Source organism: Candoia aspera, chromosome 2 (assembly GCF_035149785.1).
Source record: "Candoia aspera isolate rCanAsp1 chromosome 2, rCanAsp1.hap2, whole genome shotgun sequence".
Classification (NCBI taxonomy): Eukaryota; Metazoa; Chordata; class Lepidosauria; order Squamata; family Boidae; genus Candoia; species Candoia aspera.
Genome location: NC_086154.1, coordinates 6519707 through 6538200, shown reverse-complemented (window position 1 = coordinate 6538200; position 18494 = coordinate 6519707). Strand labels below are relative to the sequence as shown.

The 18494-nt window shown below is 50.3% G+C and overlaps 1 protein-coding gene across 1 annotated transcript in view; it reads left to right on the top strand.

The window, feature by feature from the left end:
- The first annotated feature begins 9469 nt into the window (after positions 1–9469).
- The window catches only part of LOC134489777 (H-2 class I histocompatibility antigen, Q9 alpha chain-like), a 43867-nt gene continuing 34842 nt past the window's right edge, over positions 9470–18494 (top strand). Inside the window, exons 1-2 of the mRNA XM_063292641.1 lie at positions 9470–9554; positions 16286–16561. Of these exons, the coding sequence (XP_063148711.1) occupies positions 9485–9554; positions 16286–16561 (346 nt within the window). The 5' untranslated portion in view covers positions 9470–9484. The remainder of the gene's footprint in view (positions 9555–16285; positions 16562–18494) is intronic.

Here is an 18494-nt window from a genome sequence, read left to right as displayed (position 1 = left end):
TATTCCTAGGTGCAAAGATTACTGCAGATGCTGACTGCAGCCAGGAAATCAGAAGACGCTTAATCCTTGGGAGAAGAGCAATGACAAATCTCGATAAAATAGTGAAGAGCAGAGACATCACACTGACAACAAAGGCCCGCATAGTTAAAGCAATGGTGTTTCCCATAGTAACATATGGCTGTGAGAGCTGGACCATAAGGAAGGCTGAGCGAAGGAAGATCGATGCTTTTGAACTGTGGTGTTGGAGGAAAATTCTGAGAGTGCCTTGGACTGCAAGAAGATCCAACCAGTCCATCCTCCAGGAAATAAAGCCAGACTGCTCACTTGAGGGAATGATATTAAAGGTAAAACTGAAATACTTTGGCCACATCATGAGAAGACAGGACACCCTGGAGAAGATGCTGATGCTAGGGAGAGTGGAGGGCAAAAGGAAGAGGGGCCGACCAAGGGCAAGATGGATGGATGATATTCTAGAGGTGACGGACTCATCCCTGGGGGAGCTGGGGGTGTTGACGACCGACAGGAAGCTCTGGCATGGGCTGGTCCATGAAGTTACGAAGAGTCGGAAGCGACTAAACGAATAAACAAACAAAAAAAAGAGCTCACCCATTCCCCTGGTTTGAGGCAATGAAACTTAAGGATTTCCCAAAAGAAAGGACCAATCTGAGCACTTTGGGCAGATTAACTCAGGAACTGCCGTCCTCCAAACACACTGAGAATTTGGAAATGTTGAAATAGTCTTTCCATCCTTCCATGAGATTCATTTGCACCGACCTCAAGCGAGCAAGCTGAGACGAAGCATCCCTGCCAGAGATTCTCTCTCTCTCTCATTCTTGGGCGGTTGCTCCCAGCGTGAAGTTGGAGGAAAGGAGAGGGCTGTGCAAGGCCCCCGGGGCTCCCCAGCCTGCCTCTGAGCTTCTTTCCTGGGGGGGCGGAAGAGGGGGGGGGAGATCCAGCCAGGGCCACGGCTGATGGGAAACCCTCCAGCCCAGGACGGAGGATCTGCCCTCTGGGGCTCCCCGATACACAACAGTTGTGCAGGTCCTGAATTGGGGGCTGCCTCTGAGGAACTTCCAGGCAAGCTGCTCTTGGCTGTTTTGTCCCCGGGAAGCCTTTAGCCGCTGTCATCCAGCTGGCCCACCTAGGAGGGTTGTTGTTATTAAAGAGACTTATATGGCCGCCCTTCTTACTGACGGTGACTCCGGGCAGCCTACAAAAATATAACCCCAAATACAAAAGCCACCATATCTGCCCCCCCCCCCCAGCAGCAGCAATACAGTCAGAAGGACCACTTGAGGGGCTCTGCATCAACCCGGGATCCCCAGGCCCGCTGGCAAAATCGTGTCTTCAGGGCCTCAGGAAGAGTATGAAGGTGGGGGCCAATCTTATCCCTGCAGGGAATGATGTTCCAAGGGATGGAGCCACCACGGAGGAGGCCCTTCTTCCCAGTCCCCCTAAATACACTTCCTTTATTGAGGGGACCCACAAGTCATCGACTGCTGGAGAGAAAGGCTGGGAAACTGATCTTGGGCTCAAGCTGGACACTCCAGGCATCCTTGGGAAGGAGCCTGGGGAGGCCGGGGGGGTGGGGTTGGGGGGAGTCTGGATGGAGCGAGAGCCTCCACAGATGAGGCAGCTTCATGGGGGGGGCATGCCTGGAGAAAGAGGCCCCCAATGCTGGGGCAGGGCAGGGCAGGCATTCCAATCTCCACAGGCAGCTCCTTTCCACCTCCTGGTGCAGGAAGCAGCCCGGTGTTTCCTCTGCCAGGGATTCTCCAGGCCCATGGAGGCCGGTTCACATGGTAGATTCAACCCAGCCAGCAATACGGCTGGGTGGCGCCTTTGCACAACATTCTCACACCAGGTTAGCTGCAGCCTTGGTGAATTTTCCCTTCTGTGACCCAAAGTGTTTTGTGTGTGAATCCCCGTTTGCACCAGGTGTCCGTGGGGTTCTTCATCCGTATAAATACAGACCAGTGGAAGGGAGGCAGAACCTCACTCCTCTTCCCCACAGGCCCAGCCTTATTTGCACTCTGTACATGCTCGGTGGGAGGCTGACAGCAGAAGAGAGCAGGAGATGGTTCAAGCCCTGAAAAGACCCTCGCATCTTACTCATACTTTGCTCATCACAGGAAGTGTAACAGCAGCAGCAACAATTCATTATCAGCTAAATGCGGCAATCATAATTACAATTACCAAAACCGGAAGAGGGTTTTATTGTTTTAGTCCAGCGATTCCCCAGAAGAACCACCAAAGGAGGGGGCAGCCATCTTAGTGTGAGAGGGGGAAAAAGCAGGGGTTCACAGAACTCCGGAATGTGCCTTAAACTCATCTAAAAGAAAAAAAAAGAGCTGCCTGAAAGGAAGGAGGGGGAGGAGGGAAAATGGGTGCTAAAACAGTCATTAGGTTTAGAATTTGTAGCTGATGATAATGGGGGATAACTGGCGCCAGCAAGGTTATGCAACGGGGGAGGGATGGTTGGGATTGTGTAGACTTTCTTGGGAAGTAAGGAGGAAATACAGGCCCTGATATACATCAAAACGTTAAAAATTAGCACGGAGTCGAACACATTCTTGAGGATGTGATCAATAACCATACATGTCTCAAGGAGGTGTTGATTACTTCCATCACATGTCTGTTTTTCCTCTTCCTGACAAAAAGGCAATCACGGTTATCTTGACCTTATGTAAATTAAACTAGGATCTGGTGAGCCATCCGAGTCAAAAACAACGATAAGGATTGTAGGAACATCCTGACATCCTGCTGGCATTGTAAATGTGTAAATCAAAGTGGCTACTTCAAGGTAACAGGAAGGATGTGAGCTGAACCCTCAAAGGAGGGGGATGACAGGCAAGGAGGGTATAAAGGTATAGGGTTAACTTCGTTCAGGGTTCCTTCTTGCACGGAGGGACCCGCCTTTGCAAACGCGTTACAAATAAACTCTTTTCTCTGCATCATTGAACCTTGTGGATTGGAATTCTTCTGGGAGGTTTTTCCCACTGACAATTTGGCGAGCCAGCCAGGAGCCCTTGGAGAGTCACCCGTTCGGAAGGGCCAGGGTGGGGTAAGTGGCCACCGCTTCCCTTTGTTGAAGCGACTCCACCCAGACTTCCAGGGCGACTCCCAGGGCCCCGATTAAACGAGACGGTGCAGAAAAAAGAAGGTGAAGTCCGGCTGCTGTGTGATCTGTCGGCCCGCGGTAAGGAAATCCAACTGCTGTGTGATCGGTTGGTCCAACTGCTGTGTGATCGGTTGGGGGGGCCCAGTCGTAGGCTCTGATGAGAGCTGGAATAGGTGAGTGCTTGTTCAGGATAACCGGCTGCTGTGTGATCAGTCGGGTGGTTGGCTGAGCTGGGACTGTGTGGGTGGTTAAACAGTCGCAGTTCCTGCAGGTAGCCATGAGAGTCCGGCGTCTCACGTCGGCTGTAGTGCTCCCTCGGGGACGGGCTAGAGGAGGAGTCAGACTTTAAATATAGCCAGCGTCTGCTGGGAGTCTGATCAGATATCGCCGTGAAAGAGAGGGCTTAAAATCCGCATCCAGCGTGGGCTGGAGTCCTTAAGGCGAAATCAGTTAGAAGGTGACCAACCATGGGAAAAGGACAGAGTAAACTACCTAGGAGACTGGAGGGTCCTGGTGCAGTGGCGCCAGGCAGGGGGCCAGATCCGGATGTGCCCCTGGGACAGGTGATAAATCAGTGGGATATGCCTTGGCTGAAGAAGTATACTAGGGACTAAAGCAAGTTAAAAATGATTAGGTTGTGTGTGAAGCAGTGGCCAACCTACCCATTGGTCGATCCGAAAGCCCCATACTTTTGGGATCCAAATGGGATGTCCGATGGGTATTGGATCACTCAGTTGGAGGAAATGGTCTCACGGACCAGGTCCCTTATGTAGAAGTCTGGTATCATGTGTCTTGGGAAGGGCCAGACCCGCCCACAGGCATTTTTTTAAGTAAAGAGGACAGCAGTGATGAGGAATGCCTTTTTAAACTCGTCTCGATGCCATAGGTTGAGGTCGGACTTTAAAACTAGCCAGCGCTTGCTGGGAGGCCGGCCTGGTTTTGCCCCCGACAGTCAGAGGCTTGAAATTGCTGGAAAGCAAATCCAGCGTGGGCTGGAGGACTCTACCTTGGGTGTAAGACAATCAGAAGGTCGAGAGGGGGCTAGTGCTGATCAAGGATCAGGGTGAGAGAAGGCAGTAACCAAGATGGGCTGAGGAGAATATAGAGGATTTCTTAACGTAAGCAGGAGGGCAGGATCAGGGTAGCAACAGTAAGGGAGGTTATGGAACAAAGGGAACACAGCAGGACGTCGCCACTCAGAGATGAGGAAAGGTGTGGAAATGGCGGGGAAGAAGAGAACTGGTAGAAATCAATCCTGGGAGTCCTTCAGGACTGTCAGAATTTGTATGAGTATGTGAAAATGTTTCCTGTTTGTAGGTCTTTGTCTGTGTATTGGTATGCATATTTGTTGAGGGAAATGGTGCAGAGTGTGTGTGTGCTCATGTGTGTGTGTGGCATGGGCATCTGTCCTGAGCTGAGGAGAGAGAGTCTGAAGAGGGAAGGAAGGGAGAGAGAAGCTATGTGAGCTTGTCCCTTAAGGAGTTAAATGTGAGCCTGTCCCTTTAAGGAACTGAACTCCTCCACAGTAAAGGGGGAATGCTTCAGGTTTTTGGAAATCCATAGCCCTGGCCAGGCTGCGGGTCTTCCAAATTTTTGGCTATGCAATCCCGTCTGTTATTTGCTGTGGATGGAGGGACATGGGATTTGATTGTGCCATGTGTTCAGTGCTGTGAGTAGGTGACCACTTTAATTTGTGTGGAAGGGAATTGGGTAAAAGTGAATTAAATAAAGTGGAGGAGAAATAAGAATGAACTTGTGATGTTGAGGGGACTTAAGGGAAAGAAGTTTTTCCCTGTAATAACACCACAATTAAGCACCGGAGAAAGATGGTTTGTGGATGGGTCAAGCAAAGTAGAAGAGGGAAAGTGGAGAGGGCCAATGGTGAAATAAAAAAACACTTAACTAAATTGTCTCTGGAAAATGGGTTGCCTTGGACCAAGAATCTACCTTTGGCCTTATTAAGAATGCGAACCTGCCCTCGAAGAGACACCGGAGTGTCTCCCTTCGAGATGCTAATGGGCCGTCCCTACTTGGCGATCCTGGGAAATCCAGTTCCGGAATTTAAGGATATATTCCTCAGAAAATACCTGCAGACACTGTCGCTCTCTACTCTCTCTCCATAAACAGGGCCTGCTTGCACAAAGACCTCCACTAGAGGGCAACCAACACCCTCACAAAACTGGCGACTGGGTCTTGATAAAAACGTGGAGGACTGAGAAATTACAGCCAAATTGGGAAGGGCCGCACCAAGTCCTGCTGATCACTGAGTCAGCCGTAAGAACGAAGGAAAGTGGGTGGACTCACTACAGCCGAGTTAAGGCAGTTCCGGCTCCAGATCCCCAGTGGAAGGCTGCTCCGGTCCCAGGACAACCACTAAAGCTGATTATACATAAACAGTGATCGATGTGCTGCTTCTGTGACTGTAATTGTATTACTGATTGCTGCTGTTGTTCTCACTGTTCGGACTGCGCCCCCTATAATCCCGACTGCCTAAAATTGTGTGGAGCAGAGACTGTAAGAGATGGGGGAGATGAGGGTTTTGCTTCTTCTGGTGGGGGTTTGGACTTGGAGGGGAAGGGGAACTGGGGTTGAGAACTCACGATGTGAAAAATGTTTAACACTAGTACAAAAGGGTAAAATAACTATGAAGACATTGCAATATCACACAGTAAAACCTTCATGTAAGAATCCTCTCCATGAAGGAACCTGCAGGGTAAACAACACTCAATACCAATGGTGTGAAACCTTAACGGGAATCACGTGTTACAACCAGAAGGAAGTACAACAGGTACTCAGGTTCACTATCTCACTTCATAATAGGTTAGATGGGAGGGATGGGCGGTCACCTTTTGCCACCACTACCGTGGGAGCGTTAGGCTCTCAAATCAGTTTTCCATTCGACCTATGTAAAATAATCAACCAGAATAAAAAAAGTGGGTGTGGAGGGTTAGAATGGGAGAGGCGATATATGGTGGAGAATAAATATATGTGTGCCTTTCCTTACCATACTCCAGAACAAGACAAAGCTGGGTTGAATAAACCCAATTGTGGGGCTGCAGAGGCATATTATTGCCCTAACTGGGACTGTGTATCAGCTGCCACCTGGCCAAACTCGCCTCGGTTAGGTTATGTGCATCAGAACTTACGTTTGCTAAAGGGGGTGGCTCGGAGTGATTGTAAGCTTGAAGACTGTAACCCAGTGACTATTCAAATAACTCCAAGACACCCTCTAAAGTACAGCTATGGGATTTTTATAGAAGGAAAAGGTAGAGATCCTGGCACAATCATAGATCTGCAAGTAAGGAGGGAAGTAGTAGATCAAGGAGAGAAAAAAGAAATCACTTGGTCTGTATATGACACTCTTCAGAAAGCAGGAGAACAGCAGATAGTATCTGAACAGGCTCAAAATTTATTCATCCAAATGGCTGAGGGAATAGCACAAACTCTAACGATAAAAAATTGTTTTGTGTGTGGGGGGACAAATATGGGAGAACAATGGCCTTGGGAAGCTCAAGAAGCGGACCCAGAATATTTTAACAATTTGACCAAAACCGGCAACATAGGTGTTAGAAAGGAACCCACGGACCTTGTTTGGTCCCTCACCACCAACCTAGTTGCCCAAAACTGCTTCCGTAGGAACGGAACTAAGGAGGTGGGAAACCTCATGTGCAAAGGGGTTTGGGAAGTGAAAACAGAATGGTCTGAGGCTAAATGGTGGAGTGCTGGGGACAGCCCACGGCCCAACCGCTTCCATTGGAAAAACACAATAGCTCCAGAAGGAATGTATTGGATCTGTGGAAATAGAGCATATGAGCAGATCCCAAAAGACTGGAGTGGAACGTGTACTTTGGGATGGATTAGACCTTCTTTTTTCCTCCTTCCTATGAAAGCTAAGCAGATATTAGGGGTATCCATATATGATGAGGTGGGAAGTAGAGAAAAAAGAGATGTGGGGGGTTCAGAGGGTTTTGCAGGAGTAGCAGTAGGGAGATGGAAAGAGGATGAATGGCCCCCTGAAAGGATTATTGCCTATTATGACCCAGCCACTTGGGCTGAGGATGGATCTTGGGGTTATCGCACTCCAATATATATGCTCAATAGAATAATAAGATTACAGGCTGTGCTAGAATTAGCAGGTAGAAGAATAGATGCTGCTCTAAATGTTATTGCCCAACAACAGGATAAGCTTAGGGTTGCTTTATACCAAAATAGATTAGCCCTGGACTATATCTTAGCAAAGGAAGGAGGGGTTTGCAGAAAATGCAACCTAAGTAACTGTTGTCTGGAAATAGACGAAACTGGAAAGGTGGTGGCTGATCTCACTCAAGACCTCCGAAAACTAATACATGTTCCAGTTCAGACATGGAAGGGAACTTTCAACCCAGAAATAGGGGGATTCCTGGGCGGGCTGTTCACGAGCTGGAAGCAAGCTCTCATGATGGGAATTTTGATCCTGGTAGGACTATTGTGTATCCCATGTCTCATCCCGCTGATCAAAAATATTGTTCAAAGTACAATTGAAAGTATGGCCCCCCACAAGATTATGTATCAAAGATTAGAGGAAAATGACCCAAAAGAATACATAGAAGAGAAACATCTTTTGAAACATTTTGAGTTTAAGGCAGGAAATATAAGTCAGTAGTGGAAGGGGGGATTGTGAGAGGGGGAAAAAGCAGGGGTTCACAGAACTCCTGAATGTGCCTTAAACTCATCTAAAAGGAAAAAAAAAGAGCTGCCTGAAAGGAAGGAGGGGGAGGAGGGAAAATGGGTGCTAAAACAGTCATTAGGTTTAGAATTTGTAGCTGATGATAATGGGGGATAACTGGCGCCAGCAAGGTTATGCAACGGGGGAGGGATGGTTGGGATTGTGTAGACTTTCTTGGGAAGTAAGAAGGAAATACAGGCCCTGATATACATCAAAACATTAGAATTAGCACGGAGTCGAACACATTCTTGAGGATGTGATCAATAACCATACATGTCTCAAGGAGGTGTTGATTACTTTCATCACATATCTGTTTTTCCTCTTCCTGACAAAAAGGCAATCACGGTGTGAGCGGGGAAAAATGAGGGGTTCACAGAACCCCTGGATGTGCCTTAAACTCATCTAGAAGAAAAAGGACTGCCTGAAAGGAAGGGAGGGGGAAGGCAAATGGGTGCTAAAACAGTCATTAGGTTTAGAATTTGTAGCTGAAATAGTGGGTAATAGCTGGCACCAGCAAGGTCACGCAAGGGAGGGATTATTAGGATTGTGTAAACTTTTGTGTGAAGGGGGAAATGCAGGCCCTGATATATGTATACAAACATTAGAATTAGGATGAAGTTAAATACATTCCTGAGGATGTGATCGATATCCATAAGTCTCTCAAGGATGTGTTAATTACTTTCATCACATGTCTGTTCTTCCTCTTCCTGACAAAAAGGCAATCACGGTTATCTTGACCTTATGTAAATTAAACTAGGCTCTGGTGAGCCATCCGAGTCAAAAACAACGATAAGGATTGTAGGAACATCCTGACATCCTGCTGGCATTGTAAATGTGTAAATCAAAGTGGCTACTTCAAGGTAACAGGAAGGATGTGAGCTGAACCCTCAAAGGAGGGGGATGACAGGCGAGGAGGGTATAAAGGTATAGTGTTAACTTCGTTCAGGGTTCCTTCTTGCACGGAGGGACCCGCCTTTGCAAACGCGTTACAAATAAACTCTTTTCTCTGCATCATTGAAACTTGTGGATTGGAATTCTTCTGGGAGGTTTTTCCCGCTGACATTAGTTTATTGCGGGAAAGCTGAAGAGCTTTGAAGCTTCGCGAAGCTTCGTATCTTCGCCGGAGATTAACAAGAAATAGGGAATTAGCGCACTTCCCCCCCCCCCTACCTTTTCCCCCTCCGGGAAAGGCCCGTCTCCGCCTTCAAGGCGCCGCAAGAGCCGCTGAGCGTCTCTGGCCAGGGCGAAACTTCGCTCGGGGTTTCGGCCCTTCCGCTCCTCCCCGGCTGGGGGGGGCTGCGCGCAGTCGGAGAGGGACGCCCCCCCCCGGCCCCTGGCCTGCCCCTCCCCCTCGCCCGGATGACCCCGCCCCGCTCTTCCGAGCCCGCAGTTCCGCCCCTCCCCCAAGACTCGGAATTCCCGGAGGGGGTTTTCCCGAACGGAGAGAACTTTCGCTTTCCTTTTCCCGCCTCCCCGGCAGGTTGCGCCTGGCCGTCTGCCTAGCAACCACAGACGGCATCGGAATCCTCTTTTACTACTGGTTAAGCTTGGCCAATCGCGGCTCGCCCTGGATTGTTGCGGTGCGGGCCACCCGGAGCGCCTCATTACTTCCCTGGAACTGGAGGAGGGAGGGGCGCAGGTGGAGGTCTGTGGACAGGATGGCTCTGCGCCCTGCGCCCCCGTTGCTTGTGGGGCTGGTGGCGGTCGCCCTGCTGGAGAGCAGCTTTGGTGAGTCCCTTCGGGGGCGTCGGGGGTTCCAGCCCCTCTTTCTGCCGGTGGGAATCCGTCCAGGGAATCTCTCTCTTCTTCTCCCCCAAAAGATTTCCCCAGAAATAGCATCCCGATTCGGTCCTCTTTCTAGTCCGCTCCCCCTCCCCCTCCCCCTCCTTTCAGAACAGGCCCCAAAGCGTGGGTGGGGCTCTGCTGCCGCTCTACCCCCGCCACGGGGGGCCACTCTGCGAACCGGACAAGGGTCCCCCCTCCAGATGTCAGCCAAGTCTACCTGGGCGCCCCCAAACGCGCTTCTCTCCATCCCTCGAAGTGGAAGTTGTCTTAAGGCAGCGTCTCCCGTGACCAGGTCAGGTCCACAAAGCTCTGGCTGCCTTCGCACGACCGCTCAGCTTGGGTCGTATGACCTCCCTTCGGCGGTGGCTTCGTTGCTCTTTCTGGCTTCTGGTGCTGTGAGGACCCGGCCCGTCTCTCGAATCGGTTCCGTGTATTGGCAAACGCGGGCTGGTGCGCTTGAGCGATCGGGCTAAGGTTGCCGCGTGAATGCAGCAGGCTGAGAGGCTGCAGAGAAGCGCTCCTTGAATCGTCTTCATAAAGAACCGTAGTAGGCAGCTGCGAGGCGACCCGAGCAGGCGGAGTGAGAAACAATTAGTCAATGAGAGGGGCAAAGCAGGAGTGGGTTGCTGAGAGCTTTTGAGGGTTTTGCCCCCTTAGTCCCTCACTGAACCCGTTCGAGACCCCAGTCCCACTGGGGAAAAGACTCAGAATCCGTAGCTCTGTATCTCGAGCCTGTGCAGGATTGCATCTTGTGCCCCGTTTCTGGAAAAGGAAGTTCCGCTTGCAGTCCTGCCTGCTCTTGCCACCTCGCCCCTGAGTACGGCAGCTTGCTCTCCTTGGGCCTGGTGCGGAGCGACCAGGAGTTCCCGGGCGTTTGTGGACTCAGCTTGGTCTAGGATGCTCAGTTTCCAGACACCTCAGCCATCCATAGACACACAGAGATAAATCACATTTACGCAGCATTCAAAAGAGACAAAAAGAAAGCTAAGAAGGAAGCAGAAAGACCAGAAGGCATCTCTCCAGCAGCCAACGCCCAGAGAAGCAGGGGTTAACCCCAGAGAAACAGTCAAGCGGAAAACCAGCAAGGGACCACCGAGGGGACAAATGATCAAGCAGACAAATCAGGCAGAAAGCCACACCCTAATCAAGGAAGAACCCAGGAGGAAACCCCACCACCACCACCAACGTGGGCAGGGCAAGCTGCGGCCTAGAAACAGGGAGCAAACCCCACCCTCACCAGCCCTGATGATTTGGGCTGTGAAACGTCTGCAAGCAAACAGCCAAGCTCAGAGAGCACCGAGGACTCCGGAGCTGAACCCTGAGCTGCACATGTTCTCTCTGGAGCGGCTGGAAAAAGTTTGGAGGTCCCCAGTGATGGCTGTGACTCTCCACCACCCCTGCTTTCTTTCTTTATTTGTTTAATGGATTTGTTAAGGCTGCCCAACTCCAAAAAGACTCTGGGTGACTTACAACCTATCCGACATACGAAGTTTGAAAAACAGTGTGACTGTCTGGACTAAAACAGCCTTCTCCAACATCAGAAATACTGTTTCTGATGTTGGCCTAATTATTTTTAGTGTCTTCTCGTTGATGTTTTTAAATCGTGACTTGCATTGGATTTCATAGTAGCTTTTATGACTTATGATGATGATGATGGTGATGATGATTAGTTGTCCCCTCCTGCAAGAAGGACAGAAAAACAGGTTGAGATGGAAGAACAGAAAGTTGGAAATTTCTTGGGGAATTTGTGTTGGAAAACCGCAGCCTGATAGAGCTTCACCCGGTTCTCCTCTCAGGCTGATTTCAGACGTTCTCAATGCTCAACCCCACAAGGGAAAGGAGCGTGTTCTGGGCCATGTGCAGATCCCCGCCCCCCTTCTCTCCTTCTGTTAGAGGAAAACTCTGATCCTTTTGGATTCTGAGAACTCCGCAGAGCAGGCAGTGGATCCGGGGCTCCATCTCCCCCACGGCTCTGATGAGCCCCTGGAACTGTGGGGAGGAGCAGGAAGGAGGACCCCAAGGGCTTTGCTTTGCGAGGGTGGTGGGAAACAGCCCAGGAGGGAATGTGATTTAGGACTTTGGTATTTATTTCTCTGTGCTGGGAAGGTCCTGCCTTTTCCTGTGCAGACCCAGGTTATGCACAAATCAATGCTGTCAGTGATCTTGAAAATCTCTGGTGCACTGGAAGAATTTCTGATCTGAAGAGCCTCCACAAGGGATTGTTTTTCCAATGGCAGTAGATGAGCACCAACGGGTGGCCTTGCGGATTTCCCAGTTTCACCAATTTCCCAGCAGCACCTTATTTTCCTTTGATTCTTTTAACAGCTTACAAGCTGTTGTTTTCCTGGTCATTGGGCAGCCCTGGAGTGTTATCTTTTCCATGCTTGTATTTTCACATTTAAAACAAAAACTGATTTTACCTGGTCTTTTTTGGTAGTTGTCACTTAAAGTTGACAGTGTTCACGTCTGGTGAATTTGGTCTGTCTCCCAAGGAAGGGCTGAAAACTCTTTGGTGCTCCAGGGTCAGGAGTTTGCAGGATAGAAATTGAAATCATTTTCTGTGCTTATCTTTGATTCACCAGAAGGGCTCCACAGGTTACGGGACCCTCCACAGGCAGACCGAGTTTAGGGGGAGGACGCCTGGTGAGCCCCCCCGCAAAGATTGGTGGTGGCAACAGGAACTCTGCTATTAATCTGCATTTCAGATTAATAAAATTAGAAGACATTTAGAAGCATTATTCCCGTAGATTAAGAACTTTTTAGTTACCATCTATGCCCTGGAATATATTACTTCTTTGAGAACATTGTTTTATTGTATTTTAAGTTAGTATTTATGTTTGTTTTATTGTAAACCGCCCAGAGTTGCTCTTTCAGTGAGAGGGGGGGTGACTAAATTTGAAATATCAATCAATCAATCTCCCAAGTAGCCTCAGTGGGTGGGGCCAGGGTGGGTACATCCCATGGGTTCCTGGGGGTGAGGGGGAATTCTGGGAGTTGAAGTCCACACTGAAGTCCAAGTGGCTGAGTTTGAGAAACCCTGCTCTAGGCCTGTACACTGATTGTCACTGATCACGTGGAGAGTTGGATAGGCCAGATCACCATCCTCCCAAGCTGGCCGAGGGGCATTTCTGCTTTCCTTTGCGATCCCCTCTGGGATCCCCACTGGCGTTCGGAGGACATCGTGAACCCAGGCTTGATATTGCACACTCTCAGCTGGAGATGAATTACTGAAACAACAGAATCATGGCATTTGACAGTAGGCCTAAAAACTATCCCTGGGACTTGAATAAAGCTTGCCTTGTATGATTTTCATGCTTTGAATAGCTTGGGGGGTATTTCATGCCTCATGTAGTTGAAGGGCAGACCCAGCTACATTGTCTGGACTGCCCAAAAAGGTTCAGCCGCCATCTTGTGATTCTACTGAATGGGGGCCAGGGGGAGGTTGCCTTCCAGCAGGTCTGAAATTCTTCCCAGCCAGGTCTTTGGCCCGGCCCCCTTCTGGGACTCAGCTTAAAATGAAGGCACAGGTGGAAAAAATAGTGCTTAATGCTTGTTTGCTAACCAGGCAATATTAGACGCACGTGGTTAAGTTTCAAGAGGATGTGGGTTGAACAGGTGACTGACAGCGGGTAGAAGGCTTGTTGTACTCGGACTGGTTTCAAGGGATTCAGAAACCACAGAACGACCGTTAGGAGACCATAAAGCCAGCTGGGTGGTTTTGGGTTAGTGTCTGCCTCTCAGCCTTGGAAAGAAGGCAATGGCAAACCACTTTCAAAAATGTTGCCAAGAAAACCGCTAGGACTCGTCCAGACTGTCATCAGGAATCGTTCCAGTCTTGGAAAGTCCTGTTTTGTGTGATTCAAGCGGGAAATTAAAAACAAAAATCTGATTCAAGTGTTTTGCTTAAAGAATAAAACAAAACTCAGTTCTAGTTCAGTTCCTTTTCTGGCCTTATGGCTGTACTAAAGTTATTTGATTTAAAGCTCAGTTCTGATGGATTAAAGCAGCTTGAATATTTCAAGTGGCTCTTTTACTGTCTGTGACAACTAATGTCGGCAGGATCAAGGATCACTTAGTCAGCTCCTTTCTGTTGCTGTCTTAGCCTGTGACCGTTTTTGAAGCCTCGTAATTTAGCATGGCTGAGAAACTGCAGAGGTTGTTGGAGGGGCATCTCCTGAATTTGAGCTATCAGATAATGGGAGGCCACATTCTCAGAGTGGGATGCTAGAAAAGGGGGGCTGATCACTTCCCTTGGAATGACCTGGGTTCATCATGTTCGTCTTCAACAAGTTTTAAGACCAGCTGACCCAGCTGTAACCTAAAGGCTAATTGACATAGTAAAACGCACAACCCTAAGGTGCGGGTCTTAGAAAATATAGAACATGCTAAGGGATATTATGGGGTAGCGTGTAGAGTTACTGCACAAGTGCTAAAAGAATTAGCCCATAAAGAAACATTGTTGTCTTTATTTCCTTGCTAGAAAATGCATAAAAGAGAAGTCAGGTGTGTTGTTCGGGGCTCTTCCATTTGGGCAGGAGACCTCTCTTGTTGCTGTGCACAGAAAAAAAGAGAACAAAGGAGCTTCCCACCTCGGTGTGGTTTACTGGGTGCCAAGTCATGGGCCTTCTTGGCCAACAGGACCGTTGTCCCACTTGATCTCTTTGGGGCATGTCCAGTCCTGATTCCTCCCGGCAATGTTTCAGGCGCCTCGTTGTGTTTCTCTGTGCCTTAAATTGGGGGCGATGGAAGTCAAGGCCAGATTCTGGTTCTTCATTTTTACCTCTCAGCTGAAGCCACTTTTCCTGTGGGGAGAGGCCTTGCCCCCTGTTTCTGTCGGATCATTCTAAGTCTTTTGGGACGAGCTGTCTTGAAAACAAACCCCAGATCCATTGTTTTGTTGCACAAGAGGTACTCGGTAAGGGCTATGATCAGGCAACATGGCTTATCAAGCAGTGCCTTATGGGTGCGGAGCACCAAACTGATCTAGGCCACGCCTCTAGAATGCCAGTGGGTCAGGGCATCAGTGCCCCCCAAATCCTGCCTCTCCCCATACCCCGTTGGTCTGTTTGGGGCACAGCAGAGCTCTCCCCCTGGCCAAGCGGGTGCTCTTCCTTCGGGGCTGCCCCAGGGGAGGTTCAGAAAATCCCCCCAGAAGGACTGTGCCCCTGGGGGGGAGGGGGAAGCGGCTCCCTTATCAGCGTTACAGCCACGTGCAAAGCGCCTTCATCCCACCCTTGCTGGGAGACTTCCCAGGAGTTTTTCACATCTCCCCTGTTGCCTGATGGAAGCGCTGCTGTAACTGGGATAATTTAATGTTAGCTTTAGATTTGCCCATGTCTTATTTATTTCTGCCAAGGTTTGGTTTGCCTATTGTCTATTTTTATGGACCTGATTCTCCTGCCATACTGGTTTTTGTAATTCTTGTGGTAGACCTGATTCTGTGATGATGGTGTTTGTATGTTGCCCTTCTTCATCATAATTATTTCCTTTTTTTCATGGTATAATTCTGTGCTGATCTTTGGCCATACAAAGTTTCCTTTGAGCTGGGTTAGAAAAGTCCAAACAAATAATTCATAAAATGGTGGATTTCAGTGGAAGGAATGCAGATTCTGCTTGGGTGTTTCAGCAAGAGCCGTTGGACCAGGGAACCCCTTGGCCAGAGTTGGGGCCCCCCCTCCCTGGAGAGGCTCAAGCGGAGGCCGGGGCCATCGTGGGGGGAAGAGAGAGGCTTTCATTTGGGCTCCCGCACTGAGCGGGTTAGACTAGATGACCTCTGTGGCTCTCTTCAACACGTGGAGGCTATGCTTCTGTGCATCGAGGGTGATTTCCAAAGGGCTGCTGAAGAAAAGTGCCAGATCAGCCCCGAAGGAGGACAACTTCCTGAACATGCTCTGGAAAGTGAACCAAAGGTTTTAGATCCAGAGCAGCCTTTCTCAACTTTTTGACCCTGGAGGAACCCTCGAAATATTTTTCAGGTCTCGGGGAACCCCTGCACATTCAGGCTTATAGGTAGGCCTGTATATATGCATCAACAGCATTCTTAAACTAAAAATAAAGAAGGAAACTTACCTCTTTAATGTGAAGTTGCCCAAAATTGAAATAATTTTTTAAATAAATCGTGATCTCCTAGGGAACTCCCAGTGACCTCAGGGAACCCTGGTTGAGAAGCCCTGATCTGGAGTCCACCTGGTGCCTTGCAAGCACCTGGGAGTGACAGTTTCAGTGCCGGGATTGCATTGCTGAAAGGAAGGAATCTTGGGACAATCAGCAGTGAGATTTTCTGTGGAATGAGGGTGGGCCCCATTCAGTCCTGGGGTCAAAGCCAGTCCCTGCTCAGGGGCCTCAACTCTGGGCCTGGAGGGGGAACCTCCCAGCGGGGGGGGGGGTGAGCAGGAAGATCCCCGGGGGCTGCAGGCTCCATTCCCGCCCCCTTCGCCCCCCCCCTTGACTGCCCCCATCTCCCTGGCCAGCAGTCTGGGTTTGCCACCCCCCCCCCCAGGGTCCCACAGCCTCTGGCTTCACCTGGGTGCCTCCTCCCCCGCTTTCCTCCTCTATTCTATAAAATCTCCCCTCAAATCTGCAGCTATTATCAATCCAACGGCTGTGCCCCATCGGATTGGGGTCCCTCCGTTGAAGCCCCCCAGAGTAACTCTGCCCCCCTGTTTCCCTCCCAGGCGGCTCCTCGCACTCCCTGAAGTATTTCTTCACCTCCATGTCGGACCCCAGTCAGGGGCTGCCCCAATTTCTCGGTCTGGGGTTCGTGGACGGTGAAGTCTTCATTTCCTACGACAGCAACAGCAGGACGTGGCAGCCTCGAGTCTCCTGGGTGGAGCAGGTGGGGAAGGAGGACCCCCAGTACTGGGACAGAGAGACCCAGAAAGTGCGTGGCCGTGAGGAGGCATTCAAAGTTGGCCTGGAGACTCTGAGGATTCTCTACAACCAGAGCGAGGGTGAGTGATGGGTTGGGGGGCTCCTCCTGCCCCACCTTCCCCACCAGGAGCAGGAGGGGGGAGAAAGGGGATCCTTCCAAGGGGGCAGGCCGCTTCCACGCTTTTTAAAAAAGCTCTTTTAAAAATATTTTTAGTGCTTTAAAAAATCAAGGTAAGTTTATCCTTGCCCCATAACTGAAGTTCTCTGTGCAGAGTACAGTCACCAAAAACACTTTTAAGTAAAAACTATATATTATATAGCCCAGGAGTGATATAAAATGCGGTAAAGAACAGACCAAAATCTCCTCTCTGCCCCCCCCGACTCTCCCCCAGGAAAGATGGAGGGCCTGGCTTTGATGGTCCCCCGCGGTGGGGGAGGAAGGGAATGGCAGGTCCCCCACATCCACAGAAGGCAGGTGGGTCCCAAGGAGGTCCTGGTGGAAGCTGGTCCTTGTCCTTCTGTCTGTCTCCCCCCCCCCAGAGAAAAGAGGGACCAAGTGCAGATTCAGGATCCGCCCCAGGCTCCCCCCATCCCAGGAGAAGCGTTTCTGGCACCCCCTTTCTGGAGGGGCGAGGGGGGCCCAACGGCCAGCAGCCTCTTCTCTGCCTCCAGCTGGAAGAATTGGGCAGGGATGCCAAGTGGGGCTGGGGTTCATGAAAGGGGCTCAGGACCCTTCCCGGCATCCGTCCCATCTTGTGAGGAGGACAGAAAGGGAAGAAACCCCCATTTGGGGCCTTCCTGAGCCGGTCGGAGCTGCCGGGGCTCCCCAGCCTCGGTCCATCAGGGCTGGACTCCTGCACTCCCCTCTCGGTGGGGCTGCCCTTGAGGGGGGAAGCCCTTCCTCAGCAGCCCCCCCTTCTGCCATCTTTGGGGGCACAAGATTTACTTTAAAGGAACTTTATTAGGGGAGGGCTGCAAGCAAGTGTGTGCGTATGTGTAAAACTCTACACTGCTTTTTGCTGAGATAAACATCTACAAGCATAAGTCATTTTCCCTTCTTTCATCACAAGGATGTGCCACCCCACTTCTTCTCCCACTTCTTCTGCCCAGAGCTTTGCTAGTTGTGCCCCTGCCCCCCGCCCCCCCAGGGTCTCCCCACATCCCTCCCAGGGCCCCTCCCAGCCCTTCAGAGGAGCAGAGCGGGACAGAGCAGCCGGAGCTCCCCCTGGTGGAGGAAAGAGGAAGGAGCCTAGCCAGGGTGGGGGGAAGCCCAGAAGACTCGGGGCGCTGTCTGAGTCTGTCCAAGTGGAGGAGAGAAGAAGACAAGCGGTGCCCTGCTGGGTCAGACCCCTGGCCCATCTCGTCCAGCCGGCTGCTCTCCCAGTGGCCCACCACCCACACACTGTGTCGACCCCCTCACTGAACGGTTCACCACCAGTGCACCGTCTCTTCCTCCTTTGTCACAGCCAGCTCTGATCCCTCTCGCTTATAGGAGCAGTTGGGATTTTTGGCCCCGGGGGCATCCCATCGGCCAACCTCTACAGTTTGGATGCCCACCCCCCGCATGTGCAGAGAACCTCTGGAGCTCTTCGCAGTCCCTTGGTGTTTCTACCACTCTGGACCATTTAGCGTCCTCAGCAAATTCCACTAGTCACGCCTGATTCCAGATCCTTTAGAAACATATTAAAGAGAACTGGTCCTAGGACAAAACTCTGGGAAAACCACAAGAGGACCTGCCCTTTTATTCCTTGGCTGCTACACTTACTGAGAAGTCTTTGATAAGAGACTTTATCAAAGACTTTTGAAAATCTGAATAGATGATGTCTACAGCTCGGCCTTACCCACCTCTTTGTTCCCATCCTCAAAAACTCTAGTAAATTTATTAGACAGGACCTTCCTTTAGTGGCACCACGTTGGGTGTCAGTGAGCATGTTCGGTAATTCTATCTTTAACAGCAGTTTCCACTGTTTCCCCCTGAGCAGATGTTAAGTACACAGGATGTTTAGTGTTCTG